Here is a 26,338-nt window from a genome sequence, read left to right as displayed (position 1 = left end):
ACAGTTTCTCAGTCCAAATAAAAGGTGAGAGCCTCGATGAGTCAAAAAGTGGGTTAGTCATTTTCATTCAGCAATTAAAATATTCTAGAAAATTATCAATTGTGGGCACGTTTAGCAGAAAACATTGAAACGTAAGGCTGGAGATGCTGTTCATTAGTTAAGTCTATCTATCCTCAGCTGTTGCAGCCAAGAACAGCTCCCCAGTCCTGTACTGCCATCTACTGTCTACCCTCCTGAAAAACACACAATCCGTCCTTGACTACCTGCATGGTGTCCGTTGGGGTTGAGGTGACCACGGTCAAAGCCTGAATATGTGAAGTCCTCATTCAGAGCTTGTTTCTCTTCAAGGTAGACACCAGGGTGATCCTGCCCCAGCCAGTATCCATCTTTCATCTCTCCCTGCCAAGACCGATCTACCAGCTAAGATGGATGGAAACAAGACAAAAAAAATTAATTCCTTAGAATCTAAAATTGTCTAAACAAACAATTAATGTAAATTGTATGACTCTGTATTCTCCATACTTTCTCTCTGCCATGAATAGATGCAAAATAAGCTCGTGTGGGACAAACCTGTGGCTCTACAAACCACCTGTTCTCCCTGCCGCCTCCATTACTGAGCTGGAATTGATAGGCAAAGCCATGTGCAGAGGATGCCCAGCATTGTCCATAATGTCCAGCAGTTTCTTTAGTGTCCTTTTCTCTGCCACTGTCACCAGTGTCCAGCTTCATGCCGACCACAGAGCCAGCCTTCCTGATCAGTTTTTCCAGCAAGGATAAGTCCTTCTTTGCTGTGCTGCTCCCCCAGCACACCACAGCATAGAACAGTACTCCAGCAACCACCGACTGGTAAAACATCCTCAGGAGCTTCTTGCAGATGTTAAAAGACCTCAGCCTCCTGAGGAAATACAGTCTGCTTTGGCCTTTTTTATACAGGTGCGGAGTGTTGCATGACCAGTTCAGTTTGTTGTCCACCCACAGCCCAAGGTACTTGTATGTGTTGACCATCTCCACCTCCTCTCCCTCTATCTGAACTGGCAGTGTACCTGCTCTGGACCTCCCAAAGTCCAAAACCAGTTCCTTGGTCTTTGAGGTGTTGAGTTGCAGGTGGTTTGTGTGATGTGAGAAAGTTCCTCACCAGACTCCTGTACTCCTCTTCCTGATCATCCAAGATACACCCCATGATGGCCGTGTCGTCTGCAAACTTCTGAATTCAATTTTATTTTATTTATATAGCGCCAAATCACAACAAATGTCACCTCAAGGCACTTTATATTGTACAGTATATCCTATAATAATAGATACAGAGAAAAACCCAACAAACATATGACCCCCTATGAGCAAGCACTTTGGCGACAGTGGGAAGGAAAAACTCCCTTTTAACAGGAAGAATCCTCCTGCAGAACCAGGCTCAGGGAGGGGCGGCCATCTGCTGCGACCCATTGGGGTGAGAGAAGGAAGACAGGATAAAGACATGCTGTGGAAGAGAGACAGAGATTAATAACAAGGATGATTCAATGCAGAGAGGTCTATTAACACATAGTGAGTGAGAAAGGTGACTGGAAAGGAAAAACTCAATGCATCATGGGAATCCTCCAGCAGCGTACACCTATTGCGGCATAACTACGGGAGGATTCTGAGTCACCTGGTCCAGCCCTAACTATATGCTTTAGCAAAAAGGAAAGTTTGAAGCCTAATCTTGAAAGTAGAGATAGTGTCTGTCTCCTGAATCCAAACTGGAAGCTGGTTCCACAGAAGAGGGGCCTGAAAACTGAAGGCTCTGCCTCCCATTCTACTTTTAAATACTCTAGGAACAACAAGTAGGCCTGCAGAGCGAGAGGGAAGTGCTCTAATAGGGTGATATGGTACTAAGATGGCCGACTTCTAAATGGCCACCATGACTTTAATATCACCAACCATTCCCATGTTATTACGGTGTATCCATAGAAATGGCCCCCCCTGAAGAATCATATTTCGCATCAGGTCACGTCTGCGTCATTTTTCTGATGTTTAGAAAATGATTAAAAATGATTATATTCCCCGACAAATGCTTCACCTGACTTATTTTGAGTTTGTCTTTGTCCGTCTTTAAACTCTAAAACCCTGCCTTTGCTGTCCACTAAATGATTTTCCTGGTCGGTGTGTAGAAACACAATGAGCCTCAGTATTAATGTAAATGTGGACACACACCCAGTATCTTGTCCAAAGACAATAAGATGAAGTGTGTGTTACTACAGCACTCTGTACTGTGATCACAAGAGATTATGGAATAGAAAATATTTCATATTTTCACTGATTCTGTGATCTTAGTCAAGTTTTAAAAATTAACTGCAATAAAGACATAATGATGTCATCAGAGTTACCTTAGCTTGAGTGTATGGTCTACACCTGAGGTGGGGGAACTCCAGGCCTCGAGGGCCAGTGTCCTGCAGGTTTTAGATGTGTCCTTGATCCAACACAGCTGATTTAAATGTGTTAAAGTCCTCCAGAGGCCTGGTGATAAACTAATCATTCGGTTCAGGTGTGCTGACCCAGGGTGAGACCTAAACCCTGCAGGACACTGGCCCTTTAGGCCTGGACTTCCCCGCTCCTGGTGTAGACAATAAATGACAATTTGCCTTTACCGAGGACAGTTTGCAGCATGCAAAACTAATTTCTTTGGTCAGTTTCAAATGAATAATTTACAAATTATAGATGGATATCTCTATCTATCTGTCTCTATCTCTCTCTACAACGAGATGTTGTGTATTTGAAGTATAAAGGGTATAGGATATAGTTGTATGGTTAAGCTTGACACTTGATTGGGATTCAAAGTCGGGCGATGTTTTTGATCCATATTAATTTTGAATATTCTGCTTTCACAGTCACTCTAATGCTCTTCACTTTGCAGACAGTCTGGTTTGTGTGATTAACTTTTGAATGTGTGATTAAGATGGCCTTTATTAGTCCCACAGGTGGGAAATTTGTTTCCCACCTGTGGGAATTGCAGTAGAAACAGACATTGCACTTTATGTTTATAATGTAACTATTTTTATTACCATTAAAACTGCTCCTACTTTACTACATGAACTACTGCTGCTGTGTACTCTTCCAGTACCACTTTAAGCTTGTGTCCAGAGGCACACTTTATGTCTGCACATTTCTGCTTTCACTGCCTGGAAACAGCTGGAGCTGTGGGTAAGAGGAGGGACAGGAACAGAACCACCAAACGAACAGTCCATGGCTGACATCAGATAAACGTGCTGCTGCTTAAGCACTTGCTGTCATAGTCGTGTCCTTGCCAGACGTGTAACCCTCAGTAGTTATTTTTGGAGCAGGATATGTTTTATTGAACCCCTTTTCTCAGCTGACATGCTCTGCAGCCCCACTCTTTGAGTTTTAAACTGCATGTCTGGCGACAGGAATTGATTTTTATTTCAAGGTCTCCCTGTTACTTGGATACCTGTTTTCTCAGTGTGTCAGATTTTCTTTTTTCTAATAAGAGATGCTAGCATCAAGTCGTCATGGAACTAATTTGAATTATTGTAAGGCATTAGGACCGCTGGGAAGACTTGCACTTGGTGCCTGTGGCGTCCCGTACTCAGAGTTTAGAGGCTGTAGTTTCCATTAGTGTGAAATTCCATTCTGTGATTGATTGATGGTCCAAGCTGTCTGCTGCTGGTACACTGATGCTAGTAGAGTATTGTAATCACTGGTAAGAAGACAAGGTAGAGAAGCCGTGCTCCTTGAACTCTTGTTCACAGTTGGATTAGTAGTTCAGTGCTGGAACACGATGAAGAATGCCTCACATGGACGATTAGTGTGCTTTTCCAGGCTTGACCTCTCACCCTATCAGGCTGCTGTCCAAACATTTTTGTCTGACTTGTTGCTTCCAAGCTGAAAGCACAGAGCTTTTTCTTCACTGGGTGTTTTTGTCTGTCCATCTGTGGAGGCTGTCGGCATCTGTGCCACATACTTGTTCACCTCTTCAAACAAACATCAAGGTTATTTCCCAAAGTCTTACACCTGGCATTTAAAATATAGAGTTTACCATAAAGTTCAGCTGCTGTGCATCTCATATGAGTATAAACTTTATACATGTGGTATACAAGTGTGTGTGATGACTTGGGAAGCCTCTTAAGTAGTAGGTTTTAGGTGTCTAGCATCAGTACCATTTCCAAAGTGTTTCCCTGGTCACATCAAAGCACCAGAGAGTGAGAATCTGCCCTCTCAGTGAGACCTTAGCAGGTAGGCTGATAACTGAGATACACTCAAAGTGGTGGTTTTGAAAAAGGTGCGATCCATGACACAGTGCATGTCGGGTTTGTGTTTAATGTTTGTGTTGCTTTTCCATTTGTTAGAAGAGGACTTGAAGTAGAGAAGGCGAAGAATGAATTCATCTTGATGCTATTTCTACTCGTCAGGAGTGTAATGACCTGGATGGAAACATTTTGGAGTATAAGATGTGAGCGGAGAGAGGGCTTTGGCGTGTTTCTTGGGAATAATCTGTCTGACCACAGAGAGATGGAAACTTTAGAGAAAGATTTGCAAAGCCCGCTTCATGAAGTTTAAAGTGGAAATATTCTATCCAGTCACCAACTTGGTGCAACAGAGTATATAACTGGATCGTCATATTCAGCATATCAATGAATATTAACTGCAGCACACATCACGGATGTGGCTCGTCGATGCTGATGTTTCCATGTTTGCATGCAGCTGCAGTGTTTATTGTGACGCTCCATTGTGTTAGAGAATAGCTCCTAAATTCGCAACGTTTCCTGCTGTGTTGCACTGCACTCCTGTGTGTTACCAGTTTGCTGTCAAGGCCTGCACGTCAGTGTGTGCTGGTCACATATCAGATCTCCGTGCCGTTTCCTCCATGTTGTCACTGTGCGTACATGGTGGTCCCGTTTGCATAATTTGGATGCAGTAAATAGTCATGTCAGTGTGGCGGTTCCTCTGAAATAGTTAACATTGCTCACAGTAAACTTGCGTGCCTCGTTGTCAGATATATGTTGTGTAAATCTACACATGATCAGTGCGATCCCTCTTGACCGAGCCAGCTGCAGAGGTTATGTTTGTCCTCTGTGTTCCCTCCCTCTTGGCCCACAGTTCTTGTATACAAAGGAGAACCAGCTTTAGATAAACAGACTGTCACAGTGCTCTGCGGTCTGTTTGCCTATAGATTTTACAATACATCAGGGGTGGGCAACTCCAGGCGTCGAGGGCTGGTGTCCTGGAGGTTTTAGATCTCACCCTGGGTCAACACACCTGAATCACATGATTCGGTCATTACCAGGCCTTTGTTTCCTGCCAGGTAAATGACGCTACTCAACGTGGTGAAGTCATTCGAGGAGACTGGAATCAATAGAGGAATCGTTTGCTAAAATGGCAAACAATTCCAAGGTATTGATACAGTGGGAACCGGTTCCCAACAAGATCCGGTTTTCGATTCCCATCCCTAGCCATAAGCAAGTAATTGTGAAAGCAAGTGATCTGGAAAAACTTTGGAATCTGTGCCAATTTGACTAATATCTGAAAAAGCTTTGTTCTATCTCAGGATTTTCCTTTCCAGGATTTATCTTGTTGCTTCACCCGTTAATGTTGGTGGATGAGAAAAGTGAGAGGTTGTTTTTCCTCCTCTGCATCAGTGCAACCCTGTTTGTTTTTGTCCATTCAGGTATTTGTTCTTCTGGCTTTTATCATTATTGTTATAGCCTTTCTCTTTTAAAATTGATACAATTCAACTATTCACAGAGACCAAAGTTCACTTTGTCCTGAAGACATCCACCCCCTTAGTCTATTAGTAATCGCCCCCCACCCAAAATTTGTGTTGCATTGCATAAGACATCTGGCAACCAGCCCTCAGCTAACTCACTGGATGATGAAGCTACATGTGGAAATGCTCTCTGTCTTCAATCTTCACCCAACCCCATCCAAATATTTACCCTCAGTTTCTTCTCCTCACCCCGTTTCACCACAGAGTATGCTGCTTGGATCGAACTGCACAGCAGAGAAATGGTTTGGAAGGAATGGCTGAGCTGAATGTTTGCGTTGTACAGACACGGAGGACGATGCAAAGGATTTAGGAAGCCTGACCTGTTAGCCTTATCTCACTTGTGCTTTGTTGCTGTTACTGTGGGTGAGGACCCCTGTGGATTATAGGTATTTCTTGTAAGCAGGAGTGACTCTGCGGTTGATGTTCATCTCCCCCAAGCCTTTGTTTTTATTCAACCTTGGAAATATCAGGAACTTCTCGTGCAGCATTTTATTCATTTTAGTTTCCATCACTTTATATGTATTGAGAACCAAACTAAAGACTTGAGAATGAAGGACGATGAATAAGTCATCCTTTCATCTTTTCATCCATCTGTTTTCTTCTGCTTATCTGGGCCCAGGTCACAGGGGCAGCAGCCTCAGCAGAGACCAGGGCCTCCCTTCCCCCTCTAAAGATAAAATCTCTCTAGTGTATCCTTGATGTGCTCTAGCCCATCTCCCAGTAGGCCCAGTACTTCATTTCTTCTCTTCTGAGGTGATAGCAGAGCTGTGTTTTAGTTTCCCTCAGCCAGAACACGGTGTATCATCTTTAGATGGAAGCTAATGTGCTAACGCCCTTATACTAGTCCTGTTTTTGTTAAACCTGGTTGTTGCACCTGGTGCACACTCAGCATTTTATTAAAGACGAAAGATTTTAGACAGTTTGTAACTCTCAGTGATGCCGCAGTGATTCAGTTTGCTGTTTTAGCTTGTACTGTCAGTTGGGGCAGCATTGAAAACGACACATAACAGCTGATGATGCAGACTGCTGCTGTTCACATCTCTGGTATTGTCGGTGCTTTAGCTTCGTCCCTGATGGACACATGGTATAAAGCCATAATGTACTCTGTACAGCATAGTGTCAGAACCGTCCACTTCAGCCACTGTCTGTGCTTCCTGAGCTGGCTAAAAAGCTGAACCCCAGCGTCCTCCTGGGTCATGTTTTAAAATCTGACCCGTTGTTTTGGACCTCAGCTTTGTCTGTGCTTCAGGCTATTTAAGCTCGCTGTAAATGATGCTCATCAGGCCTGGCTCTTGAAGCCACAATCAATAGCTTTTAAGTGGCTTTGCAGTTGCTCTGATCCCTGGTGAGAAATGGATATTGGGATCAATATATTCTCAGTTTTGCCACTGTAAAAATAATGAGATGATTTGGTAGAGAGACGAGATAATAATGCTTGTAGATTTGCTCATCTGCTGTGTTGGGCTTTTCTTCCGTGGCTGGACCTTGACCTTCATAATGATGGGGAGGCTAATCAAATTGATTCTGGGCTATGGTCAGTGCTCTTTGGCTCTCAGACCTCAGCAGAAAGTCGTATCCATGAAACTGTGGGCTAGACTTGGATAGAAGAGAGACGAGTCAGGATTGGGACCAAATTAGGACTTCAATGAAGAATTTCTCGATCTCAGCTTCTTACTGTTTAAGCTCAGCTCAAGACTTGAGCTTCTATATTTCCCCATCATATTAGTGGAGGAACAGGTTATATTTTGCTGTGCTTGCTTGTTACGTACAACAAAAGGAAAGCTATAATTTAGCTGCACAGCCGTAATCAAAGCAGCAAAGCTGTGTCAGATGACGGCATCATGTAGTCCTTTACATGGAGTTTCTTTATTATTTATTAGCGCTGCTTCAGCTTGTTTGGTACCACATAGCATAGGCGTAGTTGTCCTAACAGATATCAGGGGTGTTATAGCCTGCTCCACCTGAATCCATGAGAGAGCCAGCTATCATTGTAGTGCCTTTTTTGTGCTTAGTTGTAGTTTGCCTCTGATAAGGATGCAACCCTTTCACCAGCTTAACATTTGTCACATTTGATTACAGCTTTAAATGTGCCGACTGTAATAATTTCCACTAAGTTAACTCTAGTCCGATATAAAGAGGGGTCCACTGTCAACCCAATGAAAACATTTGCCGTTATGTGTTCTGTCTCTGTCTCCCTCTCTCTGTCTCTCTCTCTCTCTCGTGCTAATGGGAGATGATTGGTTTCTGAAGGACGTGCACGTCCAGGCGAGTTGCTCTTCACACACAAACGTTAGATCAGAGTCTGCAGAACAGCTTCAGTGTGCCGATCAGCTACAAGCATGCTGTTTAAAGGTAACCATATCCCAGCGTGAAAGTGTGCAGCTGAAGCATTCAGCCCTGCTGCTCCGCAGTGGCAACTTTTCAAAGGCACTGGGCCGTTGGCACGTCTAACCCCCCGAGACAGAAGCTTAGTCACAGGGCGCTGCGGTCAATGCTGAGGCGGAATTCATTGATGAATCAACAGAAAGCTATTTGGCTGTAATTATAAATGCACAGCTGGCTTTTCTCATGCTGCTGCATCACAAATGTGTAAATGTTCACAAAATAAACCACATTTGAGAGAATAAAGTCATTATGAGAGTGTTAGCTGTGAGGATAAGTGAGGATGGCTCCTCCTCTAGACACCATGGTGGTTTGGCAGGCCAGCAGCACCACTGACAGCACAATGACACTATTGTTTAGCTCCCTTTGGATTATATGCAGTATGGACACAGGCTTGGTAACAGATATCTGTTATCAGGGAAGATTTGAGGGGAAGGCAAAACTCTTTGTGACAGTGATGGATGCTGGAGCGTGGCCTGTATTAGCAGACAGTGTTTTATCTGTCTGAATAGAACAGAAGGTAAATAAGATAAGATAAGATAAGATAAGATGGCCTTTATTAGTCACACAGGTGGGAAATTTGTTTTGTTACAGCAAAAGTGCAAAGTTATGTAGCAGAAATTAGAAAACACTGGAATGCAATAAAATACAATAAATAAATAAAATAAAATAAAATAAATACTATATACAATAGAATAAAATAGAATAGAATAATATATACAATAGAATAAAATAGAAATACAAATACTATATACAACTGAGTAGGAAAATACAAAAACACAACTTCGTCAGAAGAAGAATTGCACGTATAGCAGTCTTATTGCACATGTGTGGGTTTGTGTGTTTGATCAGCTGCAAAAGTCTTTATTGTAGAGTCTGACAGCAGTGGGGAGGAAAGACCTGCGAAATCTCTCCGTCCCACACAGTGGGTGCCGCAGTCTCCCACTGAAGGAGCTGCTCAGTGCTGTCACAGTCTCATGCATGGGGTGGGAGATGTTGTCCAACAGGGATGACAGCTTAGCCACCATTCTCCTGTCACTCACCACCTCCACTGGGTCCAGAGGGCATCCTAGAACAGAGCTGGCCCTTCGGATCAGCCTGTTCAGTCTCTTCCTGTCCCCAGCAGAGATGCTGCCCCCCCAGCAGACCACACCATAAAAGATGGCTGAGGCCACCACAGAGTCATAGAAGGTCTTCAGAAGTGGGCCCTCCACTCCAAACGACCTGAGTCTCCGAAGCAGGTACAGCCTGCTCTGCCCTTTCCTGTAGAGGGTGTCTGAGTTATGAGTCCAGTCCAGTTTGTTGTTCAGATGAACACCAAGGTACCTGTAGCTGTCCACAGCCTCGATGTCCATACCTTGGATGTTCAGTGGTTGCAGTGGAGGATGCTTGTGCCTGCGGAAGTCTACCACCAGCTCCTTGGTTTTACTGGCATTGATCTGGAGGTAGTTCAGCTGGCACCAGTCCACAAAGTCTTGAGTCAGTCCTCTGTACTCCTTGTCGTCCCCATCAGTGATGAGGCCGACTATTGCAGAGTCATCAGAGAACTTCTGCAGGAAGCACTGGGTGGAGTTGTGGGAGAAGTCTGCAGTGTAGATGGTGAAGAGGAACGGAGCCAGAACCGTTCCCTGTGGGGCCCCCGTACTGCAGACGACCCTGTCCGACACACAGCCCTGAGTCCTCACATACTGTGGTCGGTCGGTGAGGTAGTCCAAAATCCAGGTAGTGAGGTGATGGTCCACTCCAGAGTTCTCCAGCTTGTCCTTCAGAACCGAGGGAAGAATGGTGTTGAAGGCACTGGAGAAATCAAAGAACATGATTCTCACAGTGCTCCCAGCGGTCTCCAGGTGAGCGAGGGAACGATGTAGGAGGTGAATGACGGCATCATCCGTTCCAATGCCAGGTTGGTAGGCAAACTGAAGTGGGTCCAGTGATGAGCTCACCAGGTGCCGAAGCTGAGCCAGGACCAGCCGCTCCAGGGTCTTCATCAGGTGGGATGTCAGAGCCACCGGCCTGTAGCTGTTGAGGTCCTTGGGGCGTGAAGTCTTTGGCACTGGAACAACACAGGAAGTTTTCCAGAGCTGTGGGACTCTTCCCAGCCTCAGGCTCAGGTTGAAGAGGTGCTCCATCACACCACACAGTTGGTCCGCGCAGGACCTGACGACCCTCGAGCTGATGCCATCTGGACCCGCTGCCTTCTTGGCTTTAATCCTCCTCAGTTCCCTCCGAACCTGGGTGGTTGAGAGAGACAGGCTGGAGCCTTGTGTTGAGTGTGTATTGGATGCTGTTGTTGGGGGTGGGGAGGAGTGAGCAGGGTGAATAGAGGAGGTGTGAAGTGTCTGAGGTGTCAGAGGTGGAACAGCAGCAGTGGGGGTGGGTGAGTCTGCAGCCGATGTTGGAGACTGCCTCATGGCTGAATCAAATCTGTTGAAGAAATGATTCAGTTCATTTGCCCACCTCACATCCTTCCCAGGCAGAGAGTTCTGATGTTTGTGGCCTGAGATGGTTCTGAGGCCTCTCCAGACTTCACCAACATTGTTTTGCTGAAGCTGGTTCTCCATCTTCTGCCTGTAGCTGTCCTTCCCATTCCTTATCAGTCCCCTAAGCTCTCTCTGCACCCTTTTCAACTCCTCTTTGTCTCTGGATTTGAAGGCCCTCCTCTTCTGCTTGAGGACAGCTTTAATTTCTGAAGTAATCCAGGGTTTGTTGTTGGAGAAACACCGTACAGTCCTGGTAGGTACGGTGTTATCCACACAGAAATTAATATAGTCAGTAATGCATGTAGTAAGGCTGTCGATGTCCTCTCCGTGGTCGTCACAGATCACCTCCCACACAGTCGACTCAAAACAATCCTTAAGAGCCTCCTCGCTCTCCTCCGACCATCTCTGCACTGTGCGGGTGGCTGGTGGCTCCCTGCGCACTAAGGGCTCATACACAGGGACAAGGTGCACCAGGTTGTGATCAGATCTGCCTAGGGGAGGGAGAGGTGATGAACTGTATGCCTCTTCAGCATTGGCATACAGTAAGTCCAGTGTTTTATTGTCTCTGGTTGGGCAGGTCACATACTGGGTGAAGGTGGGCAGTGTGGAGTCCAGTGAGGCATGATTGAAGTCCCCTGATATTATGAGAAGGGCTCTCGGAGATTGTGTTTGCAGTCTGCTGACCACAGAGTGGAGAGAGTCACAGGCTGCATCCGCGTTGGCCGAGGGGGGGACATACGCTGTTATCGCGATAACATGCGAGAATTCCCGGGGCAGGTAGTATGGACGCATGCTAACGGCTAACAGCTCAATGTCTCTGCTGCAGAGTTGTTCTTTTACAGTGATGTGCCCAGGGTTACACCATCTGTCATTCACAAACACTGCCAGTCCCCCTCCTTTCCTCTTACCGCTCTCTCTCGTCCTGTCCGCTCGCAGCATCTGGAATCCCGGTAGTGTCACGCTCGTGTCCGGAGTTAGCGGTGTTAGCCACGACTCCGTTAGCATCATGATGCTACATTGCCGGTACTCCCTCTGTGACCAGGTTAGCGACGTTAGCTCATCCATCTTATTGGGCAAAGATCGTACATTTCCAATAATTACAGAAGGAAGAGATGGTCGATAACGTCTCCTTCTCGGGCGACGGCGCTCCTTCCCAGCACGACACCCCCGTCTTTTCCTCCTCAGCTCGCTGGGAATGTCGGGTCTGTCCGCCGGCAGTACCGCTGCGGGACGCAGCGCTAACAGCTGATCTTTCCCAGCCTGAATATTCCTCCTTCCATGAGCATTTGAACACATCCTTGTGAGGTAATGGACCTGCAAATCATAGTCTGCTGCACAAAAACAAGCTGGCTTCTTCCTACATCGACCCCATCGTGCAGGCATGTCGCCTGGTCTTTGTTCCATCTCCTCACCGAAGGACAGATTGATCTAGACGATATATCTGTACACATCTTAATCCTTAGAATGCACACGCAGTAAATCCAGAGTGTGTCCTGATCAGAGATGGGCAGTAATGCGTTACTTGTAACGCGTTACTGTAATCTGATTACTTTTTTCAAGTAACGAGTAATGTAAGGGATTACTATTGCAAAAACGGTAATTAGATTACCCTTACTTTCACGTAGGAACGCTGCGTTACTGCGTTACTAAAACCGTGATTTTTTGCGAGAGTGTCTCATGACAGTGACGTAAGCGAGTGCGATGTTCGTGACAACAGCTGTGTGCAGATCAACAATGGATCGAGTGCGGTGAGAGTATGAGCGTGCAGCGTTTAAAGCGTGGAAGTACTGACCTTATTTTGAGTTTGATTCCATAAAAAGTGACAAAAACATTAGTGTCCGTTGTGCGTGGGAAGAAAACTTCTTTTTACAGCGAAAAAAAACCCCTTAACTTCCAAGCAAGCAGCGAGTGCGCTACGAGAAACTCGCGGATTCTTCCACTGACCGCTGCGGCACACCTGCACCAGGGTAAACCTCCGCCTACCCCAGTCCTGCTTTACAGGTGAAAATAGAGCAACAGGACCGCTAGTCTTTGATTTTATTTATTTTCTGCTGTGTTTTACTTGCATCTATTTGAAAGACTGAGTGTAAACACAAAAAAATATTTTATTTTATGTGCTGGAATGTGCAGAAAATAGGTTTAAATGTTAAACAAATTTCTTCCAGTCAGAGAATGTTGCATATAATTTAATTTTTGCTTGATGCATAAAGTTAAAAGATTAAAACTAATAAAACAAGTTTTAAAAAGAGACTTTTCCATTTGATTACATTTTGTATGATGGATTATGCAGAAAAAGTAGAATTGGGCTGAAAGATCTATCGCTTTATTACCTATTCAGGTTGTAAATCATGTTTTTAAAAAGTAACTAAGTAACTAAGTAATTAATTACTTTTGAAAATAAGTAATTAGTAAAGTAACGGGATTACTTTTGGGGGGAAGTAATCAGTAATTAGTAACTGATTACTTTTTTCAAGTAACTTGACCAACACTGGTCCTGATGTAGAACATGCTCCACTTCCCCTGCACGTGCTCTCAGTCTCCGTCTGAGCAGAAGGCTCGGACTGGCTCGGAGCAGTCTGGCCTGGAGCCTCTGAGCGCTGAGAGAGCTGCAAAATGGCACCCGGGAGGAAATCAGAAACATGCACTCGCCTCTCTGTCTCTGCCTTGGGAAGTAATGTCAGATTACACTCCCTCGCTGGCCCTGCGTCAATTTCAGACTAACACGCAAGCAAGCATGAAGGCACGCAGGGGGATTAAGGAGGGAGTTTGTGTTTTGGGGGAAAGTTTGAATCAGTGAATTCCAGAATGTTGGGCACAGCACTTTTAAACTCGAGCACAGACTCAATCAAATACTTTTCATTGATACTGAATCACTTTTTTTATTGGCAATGGGGAAACTCACATTTTCCTACATAAAGCCTCAGATTTGGCTTTGCTGCCTTTTGATGTTGTGGTGAGGATAGAAGTGCAAAAACAGTCTGTAACTCTGAAACTATCCCACCAACATCTATGCGAATGGATAGGTACCACTGTAAGATGGCGTGATAATGAGACAGATGGAGGCGATGCTTGAACTCCTGCTGTATGTAAATGTGCGTGTGTCACAGACTAAAGCTGCTCTATTAGATACAGATCCGGGGACTGTGGATGCCATTCAAGCTTTGTCATATGACACATTAGACATCAGAAGATCGATACATGACGGACGTGGTCACCAACAATATGTCGTGCCCTTCAAACAATACTCAAAAACATATCCGCCTTACCGCTACACCGCCAGTCGCACTACATTGATGCAGGCAGGATGGATCCATGCTTCCACGTTAGCACCACGGTTAACACACAGCGGCTCATGGAAAGCTCACTTTACTAGAGCTGGAGTCAGAGATGGGCACAGCTCTGCTTAAAGATATTGGGACCGGAAGAGGTCGGACATTGTCAACCGATGAGTCTTATTGTTGGGCACTGGAGATGTAAACCATAGAGGAGGGACGAAATATTATAGCAATACCAGGATTGTTGTTTGCGTACAATCCAAATGTCGTATGTAGCTCTACGATGAAAGCCGAACTGGATTGAAGCATTTTAGTGAAACTTTGCTCCTCCTGTTTCCTCTCGTCAGCTCTAGCATCCTTCCTTTTTTATCTCCAGCTTTGAGGGAGAAGCTTAAAACCCTTGTTTGTGAGAAATGTGATTTGTGTGTTTTTCATGGGACTACTGGAACACCCAGTGTCTATTCTGAGAATCCCACATGCACAGCAGAGGTATGCCCTACAGGCCACCCCCTCCCTCCAGTGTGACCTGATGTTTTCATGGCAGCCTCCTGCTGTGGCTGGTTTTCAGAAACTCCTCATGGCCCCCTCCCCCATCTCTTTCTGTCGGCTGACTTTGAACTTAGGCAGGGATAATGCTATTTTACATTTTTAACATGTCACCATGGAAACCCGGATGCTGAACTGTGCAGCGCTGACTGTGAAGCTCTAAATGTGGCCCTTTGTTTTTCCAGGTCTATAAAGGTGAATTTCAGCTCCCAGATTTCCTAAAAGAACAGCCACAGGTACAGTAACCATCCTGCCTGTTGTTGAGCTTTTCCTCATTTTGTTCTCATACGAGTCGAACCATATGCAGCTCAGTGGACAGTCACGTGACAGGTTTCCATTTGCTCACAGTTAGTCATCTCCTCTTGAGTTTCTAGCCATCTAACAGCCTGATTTTCGGTTTCTGCTTCATGAATCCCCTCCTTTTTTCCTCCTTGTTTTTCGGTAGTCTTTCTTTACTGTGTCGTCTCTTGGTTTCAGAGCCCCACGTTGGCTGAAGAGCACCTCTGCCCCCTCCTGGCAGTTGCATTCATCTGTTTTCTGTTACAGAAGCTTTCACTTGTCTTTTTTTCCAAACACAATCAGTCTGTGTCTGTCGATCGCTGCTATTTGGCTTTCTTTCAGCATCTTCTGGGGGGTGTAGATGCAAACCTCTGCATTTCCCTCTCAAGCGCTTCATCACAAAGGAGCTGGCGGTGAAACCTAACCTGCTTTCTGTTCATCCGTACAGATGCAGAAGGCTGCAGAGAGACCCAATCCCAGTTAGGAGCAGAGGCAGCGTGCGCACCAAAACACACAGGTACGGAAGCAAGTTTATTTCACAAATACACTTCCTGTTTAGCTACTTGTTTAAAAATGAGTCCATCAGGAATTAATCCAGAGGCCAATATTTGCTGTAACCACGTTATAAGGTATACTGCAGAAATCTGCTTTAATTAGTGTTGCAGCAATACAGTAATTATCAATAAGAATATAAACAACTGAAAGTCTTGTTTTTGGTTTGCTTACAGAATCTCACCGCCTCAATGCAGAATAAAGTTTGACTGATGTTGTGATATTATCTTGTTTTTTCACTTGAACCTGTTCCCTGTGTGAGCTCATGGAAACCACACAAAGCACTACCAGTGAGAGATAGGACGCTGCACACTGATGTTTACATACAATGTCAAGCTTATGAAGCACGTGTGTTTGCAAACAGCATGAAATCACAACAACAGTTTGAGCAAGTAATAGTGGGAAGGAAAAACTGCCTTTTAACAGGAAGAACCCTCCGGCAGAACCTGGTTCTCGAGATCATTCCAGCAAACCTGCTAACGTGTTGTTCTCTTGTTCTGGTACAGGACTCGCTGCAAAGGAACAGCACATCACTGCGTCACAGCCCTGTTCAGCTTTGGCACATCTCAAGTGTCACATGACCACAGCTGGGACACGCCCCCCCCATATCTAAGAACACACACACACACAGGTGGGCTGCCATGTCATCAGACGTGTCAGCCTTCAGCATTGTACTGTACAAAAACATGGATGTCAGCACCACTGAATGTCTGCTGATTGTCATTCTCACATCGCGTCATGCTCATCAGCTTGTAGAAATCATTTCTGGCCTTTTAGAGGAAAAGTATTTATGAATGGAAAATTAGCTTTTGGAAGATGCAATACCTATTTTGATGATGATTTCATTTTTGTTGTTGTTTTTCATGCCGTTGTATTGTGCAATGTCATGGGTACTGATCAGTTTGACGAAACAATCTGAGGAGATTTGACTACTCTGTTAGGCCCACCTGTGCACTATGTGCTGCTGTAATTAAATCAGTTTAATGACAACAAAAGTATGACTTTTACAAGAGTTGTACTGAAAAATATTAACTTGCCCCTAATATTTTGATCCAAGAAAAATGAGAGTGGAGCAAACTTGTTTTTTTGTTGAAGGCTTTAAGGCATGTTTGGGTCTCGTCATAGTTGCAGTGGTGCACCATTATTTAAAAAAAATAAATAAAGGGCAGGGATAGCTCAGTAGGTAGAGTGGTGCCCCATGATTGGATGGTCGGGGTTGTGAAGTAGTCAGACTCGAACGTCAAGGAAGGTGGTAGGGAAGCAGACTAGGCAGACATTTCAGATTTCCAGAGGTGATCAATTTATTTACAGTGAACTTAATTTAATGTATAACTTAACAAAACTTCCCCCCAAATCAATTCAATTAACAAAACTCAACATTACATGGCTCTGGTGACACAGCTCACCTCTCTCCTGCATCTTCTTCTTCTTCTTCTTCTTTGTTTTTAACGGCGGTTGGCAACCAACGTAAAAGGAGCATTACCGCCTCCTACTGTTCCGGAGTATGGATCAGACAGTGAGCTTACAATCTGTATCAAAAAACAAAAAACAAAAAACAAACAAACAAAAAAAAAAAAAAAAAAAAAAAAAAAAAAAAAAACCCTCACACTCTTTCATACACACCTATAGCCTTCAAAAACCCCACCAAGTCCCTCACCTGTGCCCTACTACCCTCCAACACACTCTTCAGATTAAATTCCCCGATTCCCCGCTCCCTCAATCTATTCTGCAGAACTTTTCTCTCCACATCATAACCCTTGCACCGCAGTATTACATGCTCTACCGTCTCCTCCTCCTCCTGGCACACCCCACAAAGCCCCGTCTCATGTTCTCCTATCATCTGTAGTGTTTTATTTAACGCACAATGTCCCAGTCTAAGCCTGGTAATGACCACCTCTTCTCTCCTATCACCCCCATACAACCTACACCCTGCCACCTCCTTCTTAAAATGATACAAGTGCCTGCCCTTACTCCCTGAATCCCACCGCTCCTGCCACTCCCGAACAACCTGCCTCCAAACAATACCCTTTGCTTCAGATCCGCTACTTTTAATTTCCATCTCAGTCCTATGTTTAGTCAATGCTCCTTTTGCCAACCTATCCACCTTTTCATTTCCACTGATTCCTACATGAGCTGGCACCCAAAGAAAGTGAATATTGCCACCACAACACCTTATTCTGCTTATAGTCTCCAGAATAGTAAACAGCATACCCTGCCTTGTCTTCGAACAAAATGATTGTAGACTTGAAAGAACAGCTGCTGAGTCAGAGCATACTACTACCTGCCTGAGTTTTGAACACTCTATCCATTTCAATGCTACCAAAATTGCTACCATTTCAACTGTGTACACTGAAAGGCCATCCGAAGTGCGTCTGTTTATTTCAATATTTTTGGATGGAACTGCTATTCCAAACCCTGTAATCCCAGTATCTCTCTCCTGCATCTGGTAGAGACTGGCTTTAAGTAGGGCCAGCAGTTTCCCTCCAATTGCCCAGCCAGTACCACTCACTCAAACTGAGGGATCTAAAACTCTACACAGATTTCCTAAAAACACAAAACCTCTACACACTTCTAATATGCACATTAATACAACTAAATGGCAGTATTAACAAAAGGAAAAACATTCAACAAATCCCTTTAAACCTTAACACAAACAAAAGGAAGCGTCTATGGAAAAAGAAACCCCTCCACTTGGTTTGACCTGCTGATGTCATGTGACATCATCAGGAGTTCAAAATGAGGAAATGCCAGGCAGGCGTTTCCCCACACCTGACCCCCATGAAGACTGAAAAGACAAACAGAGTAAGTATGAACAAATGACCTAATCTGTAACATAATAAAATATAAAGAAACGTAACTGAGTATTTGCCTTAATTTGCAGAATGTTTGAACAAAACGCTTCCACAAACAAACCCGGGAGAGTGAGTGAAGCAATGTTACTTGACAAATAGCAAATCATAGCAAATACATAGAAAAAGAATAATGTGTACAATGTGCAAAAAAAAAAGGTAAACACATATGGGACAAATGGAGAGCATTGCAACTGCTCCTCCACTTTGTCACAGGGGGTTCAAATCCACTGAACAGTACCCCTGAGCAAGGTACTGTCCCAACACGCTGCCCCCTCGGTGATGGATAGGGGGCTGCCCACTGCTTCACTGAGGAAATAGGTTAAATGCAGAGAGGAATTTCCCTGTGGGGATTAATAAAGTTTACATTATTATGTAGAAATGCAAGAAAAAGAGATGCAATCAAAGCATTTGACCATCTTTAATTAAAAAAAACAAACAAACACCTAAACGGTAAGTTCTGGATGTGCAGTGCAGCACATCACGTTCATGGCCTTCCTGGGTAACAAACGCGAGTAATACTTGAGCTTTTTTTGTAAAAATCCTTGTTGCTATTGCACACCACGCCTTTATTACCACATCATTTGAGCTGGAGCAGATTTTGTATCTGAAATGAGCAAAGCTTTCAAATTAAAATATCATCTGCTTGTTTAAAAAAAGTACAAGTGTATCAAAGAGTACTTTTAAAGTATTTAACTCAAAGTGTTCGTAGGGCTGCAGTAAGTGGGAGATCTGGAAAACGACCCTCATCCCTACCAGCTCTTTGCTTTATTTGCAAAGCATAATTCCCGAATGTGGAGGTAAAACAAGTGAAGACTGGAGTTTTCCGATGCTGAAGACCGTGTTTGGAAAGTGAAGGGCTCACTGACAGCTAACCCTTTCTCCTAAGTAAAAGCTGTTGAAGGTACAGAAATATTGGGGGGGTTTGATAGAAAACATGCTGTGGAAGCTGCTGTTGCCAAAATGGGTCGCGTCCACCCAAACTTGTTTTATGCATGTGGCCAGAGATAGGCGACATACGTAGTGAACCTTGTGAAGTAATTTTCTTTGAAAGAGTCAAACCGCATGTAACCCATACTTTCATTTCTTTCTCATCGTCTTCTCTAACACGTGTGTATAAACATCCTCATTTTTTCCTGAAGTTATCGCAGATTTGACACTGAACAACAGGTGGTTATGAGCAAACACGTTCAATGACAAACTCTGGTTTACTCCTAAACTCCAAAAGCTGTGGCTGGAAAAGAGAAGCAGAGACAGGAACCACTACAGAGAGGCCAAGTGCAGGTTCAGTAAAGAAGTGGACATTGCTAAACATCAGCACTCTGAGAAGATGCAGCAGCAGATCTCAGAGAATGACTCGGCCTCTGTGTGGAAACGTTTTAGGAATATCACCAACTACAAGCCTGACCCCCCCACTCCACTGATGACTTGCTCTTGGCCAACACCCTTAACGACTTTTTCTGCCGTTGTGACGCGCCATCAAGCACCTCCAACGGCCCCCACCTCTCCCCCCTCCATAGAGCCATCACCACCAACAAACACTTCACCTACAACACCCCCCTCCACACCAAGGAGGATTTCACACCACCTTCTCCCACTACAACCCTTCATGAAGCAGATGTGAGGAAGCAGTTTAAGAGTCTGAATGCTGGAAAAGCTCCTGGCCCAGACGGTGTGTCTCCTGCCACCCTCAGACACTGTGCACACAAGCTGGTCCCAGTGTTTTCTGGCATTTTCAACTCCTCACTGCAGGCATGTCATGTGCCTGCCTGCTTCAAGTCCTCTACCATAATCCTTGTCCCCAAGAAACCTATGATCACTGGACTAAATGACTACAGAACTGTGGCTCTGACATCTGTGGTCATGAAGTCATTTGAGCGCCTGGTTCTCTCCTACCTCAAGACCCTCACGGCCCCCCCTCCTGGACCCCTGCAGCTTGGTCGCAAATTTTGAAGCCATCCTGATAACCTTCTCCCACCAACGATGTGGAGATCCAAATCCAATTAAAATCAAGACACTCAAAAAGATGCTCTGTAAAAGAGTAGAATTCTTGGAACAGAGTTTAATACACTGAATCATATGAACAGCAGGAAAAATACATACAGACATTTAGCAAGAAAATTACAAAGCAGAAAGCAAGCAAAGCAAAACCCCGGGGTGTACAGCCTTAAGCACAGACAGCAAAGCAACACAGAGACGGACAGGTAGCAGCAGCAGGAGGAAAAAGAGCTCTGGGGGCGTCCTCTGGTCCCCTAATATAGGGACCAGTATCCCCGCCCCCTGCTGCTGGGTAACTTTCCCACGCACCCAGGAACAGCAGGTGCAGGGTTAAATACCGGCCAGAGTTCACACCTGGCGCTGGCTGAGGGCCCGGTCCAAAGTGACACCAATAGGTTAACCCTTTGCTTTACCCTCTGACAATAGGTCACAACATGGTCAAAGGTCACACATTAGTACAGCAAATAGCATAGTTTTTGTGATAATCTTATGATATTAATGTGAACAATACTTGGCCTAACTACATCAAATATATGAGTTAAATGCATTACATAAAAATAAACACTCCAGTGTAGGTTTATAGTGTGTATGTGTACATGACAGTGATCTCATTATGTTGTTTTCAGTATCTCTGCTACCATGTAACATTTATTGTGTGCGTGTGTGTGTGTGTGTGTTTATATCGTATGATATTTTATTGTGATGTGTTCAGGATCTCTGTTACAATGTTACTGTTTTGGTTGTGCTGCATGAAAGACGTTGAGTGTGTATTGGAGGAGGTTAGTTACCGGAGAGTAAATTATTCAGGAGAACTCTCCCCTTACATTAACTGCCCTGTTCTTGTACCACCTTAATAAACCTCGGTGAAGCAAAAATGTCTTGTGCTTAAGACTCTACATGAAAGTTAAAAAATATATATGTTCAGTGCACATAGATATATAGAGTATATAGTTACATAGTTATACATATCATAGTTATACATATCAAACAAAAATCCACCACACATCCTTGATTCGTCCATCCAGCGCTTTTTTGGTCTTCCCTGTGGCCTGTTTCCATCCAGATCTAATTGCTGGGCTGTCTTTGTGATAGAATTTTTGTGGTTACGGACAACGTGGCCGTATCATCGGCGCCTCAGATAAGATGCAAGAGGCAATCGCCTTGCATGTATCGGTGTCACCGCGAAGGACCCCCTCACAACAAAGTGCAAGTAAGTACCTTGAGCTGTTACTGAAAAAGTCTTATCAGTGATCGGTGTCACTCCCCATTGTTTCCTGACATCTTCATTCCTCGCTCGGTCAAGTCGTGTGAGACCCAGAGGCCACCTCACCATCTTTATCTCCATGGTGTGAAGAGCTTGTTCGTGTTTGGTCGTTGCTGGCCAAATATGTTATATTGTTAAATATAAGACAAAACTGCCTTCATCACAGCTTTCCACAAATGGATCTTGGGGGAAGGAAGAAGTACAGCTGGGGTTCTTCTTACACTTTCATCTTGCCAAAATAAAGTCAAAAATGATATATTTAATGCAACTTATTAATGAACAGAAATCTGACATGAAATTAACTTTTTTTCTTTATCCTACAAAACCACACGTAGTAGTTAGGTGCTCCTCTGAGTTAAAAGCAAATTCAGTCACATTGACATATGCATAATACTTTATTCTGTTGTCATATCTAATTGTGACACTAGATATGAACTCATTTACCCAGAGTCCTCTGCAGGTCTGAGACTGAAGTGCAGCTGGTTCTCAGAGCGATGACCTGCCAGGCTGTACTTCAGCATCACACAGCCCTCTGCTGCCTCTGAGCTCTGACACAGAGTTACAGTGTTAGAAGTCACGTTAATCACTGCCATCAAATACCTAAACAACAACATGAGAGGCTGCTGCTCCTCCCTGTCCAGTGAGCTGGGCATAAATCAGTGACCTCTGACCCTGGAAAAGTGTTGTTATTGGTGGAGAGACAGTGACAGACACTTCCTTTGGTAAATCCCATGTGACTGAGGTGTCGATCACAGTCAGCAGCAGAGCAAATCGCAGCGACTGCATCACCTGACAACAACAAGAATTAGAAAAAAATATACATTTATGTTTTTTTTAAATCATTCTGTCCTAATAATAACATCATGTTGTCTTTTTATGATGGCAATTATTATGAGTCATTGTCTTACTTTTGGTTGCATCCTGTTGGTCCCTGTGATGAACTGAGCGTGACCTCCTCCTTCCTTGGCCATCCCGTTGATGAGAGCAGAGCTGGCCCCTTCCCCAATCCCAAAAGAGAAACACCTGCAATACAACAGTTTTTGTTGTGTACACAGAGGACATGTTGGACATTCTGGTAATTGTGTAGATATAACAGATCAATCACTTCTTTTTTTAATCTGTTGTTTAATCTGGTAATATATTTCTGACCTCCATCATGTTATACAGAAGCTGAACAGTTGCATATTGCAGGATAAAAAGCAAGTCAGGTTAGCTTATCCCTTTAGATTTTAAGGTGAAAAGTTGTTTTAAGAGTAGCTTGATGTAAGTATTAGTTGTATTTAAGATTCATGTGAGATCCTAAGTCAGTGTAATGTCAGTGAATATGTCTGTGTTACCCGTCTAGGCTGATTGGGAATGCAGGGCTGGCAGTAAATATGTTTGAGCAGCTCCAGGATCTTTGTTCCTCCAAGATCAGCCTTCATCTTCTCTACTTTCTTCAGAGCCTCCGCCATGGTCTCCACCACAGCAGTGGGCTGGTGGGCGTCTTTGTAATAAATCAGCAGTTCAACATCTCTGTCAAACTTGTGTCCTGCAGCCAGCTTGACCTGCACACCACAAACACATTCATATTTATTCCTCAGTAATAAGTAACAACCACACACAGCAGACACATCAGAACTCTACCTACCGTGGCCTGGGTTTGATCAGTGTTGAGGTACTGCAGAGGGTCCAGGGAACAGTTGGACTCTACTTTAGAGACTGGACGAGGAGAGGACACTCGGGCAGAAAAAGACAGACTGTAGGGCACCAGAGAGGCTGGAACAGAAGTCACCTGGACACCTGCACCTTCACTACCTGCACACAACATCAGACTGATTAGAAGTAAATCTTTTGTTACAGTATCAACTTTAAAGTTCACAGAAAGATTCATTGAACCTTGTGTTCTGGTTTTCTTTCTAATGTTAGTTGATTTTAATACATTTCACTTCAGTTTTATTTGTATAGTACCAAATCAACGTGAAACAAAAGTCACATGAGAGTAAAAGAATTATAAATTTGATTCTGGATTTGACAGCGAACCAATTAGGAGAAGCCAGTATGGGATAAATATACTCCCTTTTTCTAGGCCCAGTCAGTACTCTTGCTGCAGTAATAAATGCATGAACTAGTTTTTCAGCATAATTTAGTTTAATTGCTGTTTGCCATCTGGCTTCAATAATAGGATAAAGCTAAGTATCATCTGCAGGGCCATATATTTGGATGTTGACTTTTAATGTTCTCTGTAAATCCCCCTCATATGCACATTTATATAAGGGGGATGTAAATACGGTGCCGTAATAAAAGCTTGTGTATATATTATGTTAGGTGCCTTTTTCATGGGCACCAAACTCAAGGGAGCAACCAGTGTTGTGTCTACACATAACAGACAACTTAGCAAAGTGGACACAATTTTAAACTGTATCTTTAGGCAGCCTGTTGCAAGTACACATCAGTTGTTCCCATTTCTTTAGCTCAAACCATGAAAAAGTCCAAAAATAACACACTTTGACATTTATAAAATAATATTTTGACACCAATAAGATGATTGCCAAAGTGCTATTAGATAAAAACTTGACATATCTGGGTAAGCTGTACAGTGTGTCCTTAAAACATTGTGGAAACTAGACAGGTGAAGAAGTGCCAGGCCTAACAAACTATCTACAGCACATAATGATTTGAAAGTCATGTCCTTAAGAAATAGGAAAAAGATCCAGTGAACAGCTAACAGGACCCGAGGGATGGATCTGGGTCTTTAGCTGATCCATTTACTCTTCATTGAAGCTTCATCAGAAATGCTCTCAAAAGGAGGGTGGCTATCAAGAAGACATTCTTATAAAAGGGAAAAAGGGATCAAGGCATACGAATTCACACAAGAGCTGGACTGGAAATCAGTGTCAACAAAGGTTATCTTGACAGAGAACAACACAAAAGGCAAGCAGGATCAAAAGAAAAGCTACAGTTGTCCTACCCTGAGGTTGGTATGGAGGGTTGAGCACAGCAGGCAGACAGAACCTCAGACCATCATCAGCCTGCACAGCCAGCTCAGTGACGTACTCCAACCTGATGGAGGCGCTCTCTCCTGAAGGCAGACTGCCCACACGCAGAGAGAATATATCTGGACTCTCATCACTCTCCACCAATAGGAAGGCCTGCTGACCGGAACTCAGAGCATCATCATACTCCTGACGAGCCTGAAGCACAGCTGACACATGTCAGTGACGTTCACTGTGTTTATTCTGAATCTCACTTATAATCAGGTTATATTTACTGTCCAGCTCACCTTCTGTTTCTCCTTCAGCTCAACTACAATCTGTGTCTGTCCAATCTGAGCACTGAAATGACAGACAGCAGCATCTCCAGGCAGAGGGAAGACAAAAACAGCCTCTAATGGTTTGTCCTCCTTGTTCTCGTAGTTCAGAGTGGAGACCACTGTAGCCACATGGTCCCTCACCTCCAGCTCCACCTCAAAGCTCTTCAGAGGAACTGGTAGAGAAACAGTATTAGAAGAAATACATAAACCATACATCAGGGTATTATGTGCCATTACAACAAAGAAAATCGACATATGATCTTATATGTTTGTTCTCAAATGTATTTTCTCAGATTCAAGCTGGCCAATTCAAGTTCAAGTGAATTACTGAGCAAATGCCAACTTCATGGACACTGAACAAACTGCAGTATTGTCCATAAAGCTCCAGTCCAGTAACACGTACAGGCAAAAAGATGCACTTCTTACATATACTTACCGTCAGATTTTTTTCTGCCACTAAATTTGGTTTTCAAGCCCCATAAAGATTCATCTCAGTTATCTATTTCTTTATTTTTTAGTGATTATTGTGATATTTTCTTTAGAGAAGTATATTAGGAATAATATTAATCACATTGTATTTAACAAAAATAAATGCTTCATATTTATATCATTATTTATAACAATAGCGCCATGGTTTGCTTATAACACCAGGTACCATTAGCTAATGGTTTCTGTTGGTAAGGGACATCAAGTGTAGCCAAAGCATGGAGAGGGACCTTTGATGATGGGCAAACAGGCTGTAATGGATTTAATTGGATTAGCTCCGTGTTTAGACTTTTTTGCAGCAGGTATCATAATGCTTTTGGCAGGTAGGTTTCATATTCTAAAATCTTAATTAATCATTAACACAATACAGGTGCTATTAGTTTATTGGAAGTTAAAAAATGATGAAGGGATTCTTGTGTCTGGTGTTAAAGAATCGGCCACTGTAAATAAGGGTTTAACAGCACTTAACATCCTGGTGTTGCTCTTTGTTATCCTCTCTTGATTCACAAAGGGTGACATCAACAACTCTAAATCGATCTGAGTGTGGCCTCCCCCTTTTTCCCTTTATTTTGGTCTGCTGTAGTTTTCTTTTCTTTTTTAGCTGCTTGACTTTTCTAACAGATAATACAGTTTATCTACTGTTTACAGGAACTATAAGACCCTGAATAAAAGCAGCACATATGGCAGTGGAGGTTTTTCCCCTTTTGGTTTTTAGGGGACATTAGCAGGAGCAGCCACTTGCTTCTATGCATTTGTTGGATTTGACTGCATTGCCACAACAGTTACATTTTAGGATCTGTACTTCAAAAGCCTTGGAATACAAATCCAGTAATTATTGCATCAGGAAAATGAAATTTTGATCAAAACAACTTCAAAATATGTTTGTTCCAATTTCAATTGTCCAGAAAAAACACAGAGATCTTTCTCACTATAATGTTCTCTACAACATTTACACTTTTGTAAAATAGTTTATTTTACAGACATTGTGCTATGTCATGAAAATGCATCTAAAAAAATAAATGATGACATAACCAGATTGGGAGAATTTTTTTTTCTTTAGGAGAGGAGGTTCAGAACTTTCCTTATCTGCTTCTTGGCTTTTTTGGTGTCTCTGCTGCCCTGCCTTTTTTGATGCCATACTATTTGTTCAGCGTCTACAGCCCACACTGCCTGTGGCCTT

General features: G+C 43.6%; 1 protein-coding gene across 1 annotated transcript; it reads right to left on the bottom strand.

The window, feature by feature from the left end:
- Positions 1-366: 366 nt before the first annotated feature.
- On the bottom strand, positions 367-24,852 carry LOC100695845 (von Willebrand factor A domain-containing protein 5A; the record flags this gene model as incomplete). Its single annotated transcript, XM_013273860.3, has 8 exons — positions 367-420; positions 21,825-21,928; positions 22,045-22,169; positions 22,289-22,403; positions 22,718-22,927; positions 23,011-23,177; positions 24,331-24,553; positions 24,643-24,852. Coding segments are annotated over 8 exons (1,161 nt in total), but the record flags the coding sequence as incomplete, so codon positions are not given.
- Positions 24,853-26,338: the final 1,486 nt, after the last annotated feature.

This window comes from Oreochromis niloticus, linkage group LG14 (genome assembly GCF_001858045.2).
Source record: "Oreochromis niloticus isolate F11D_XX linkage group LG14, O_niloticus_UMD_NMBU, whole genome shotgun sequence".
Classification (NCBI taxonomy): Eukaryota; Metazoa; Chordata; class Actinopteri; order Cichliformes; family Cichlidae; genus Oreochromis; species Oreochromis niloticus.
The sequence above is the reverse complement of the archived record's forward strand: the minus strand, read 5'-3'. Positions and strand labels throughout refer to the sequence as shown.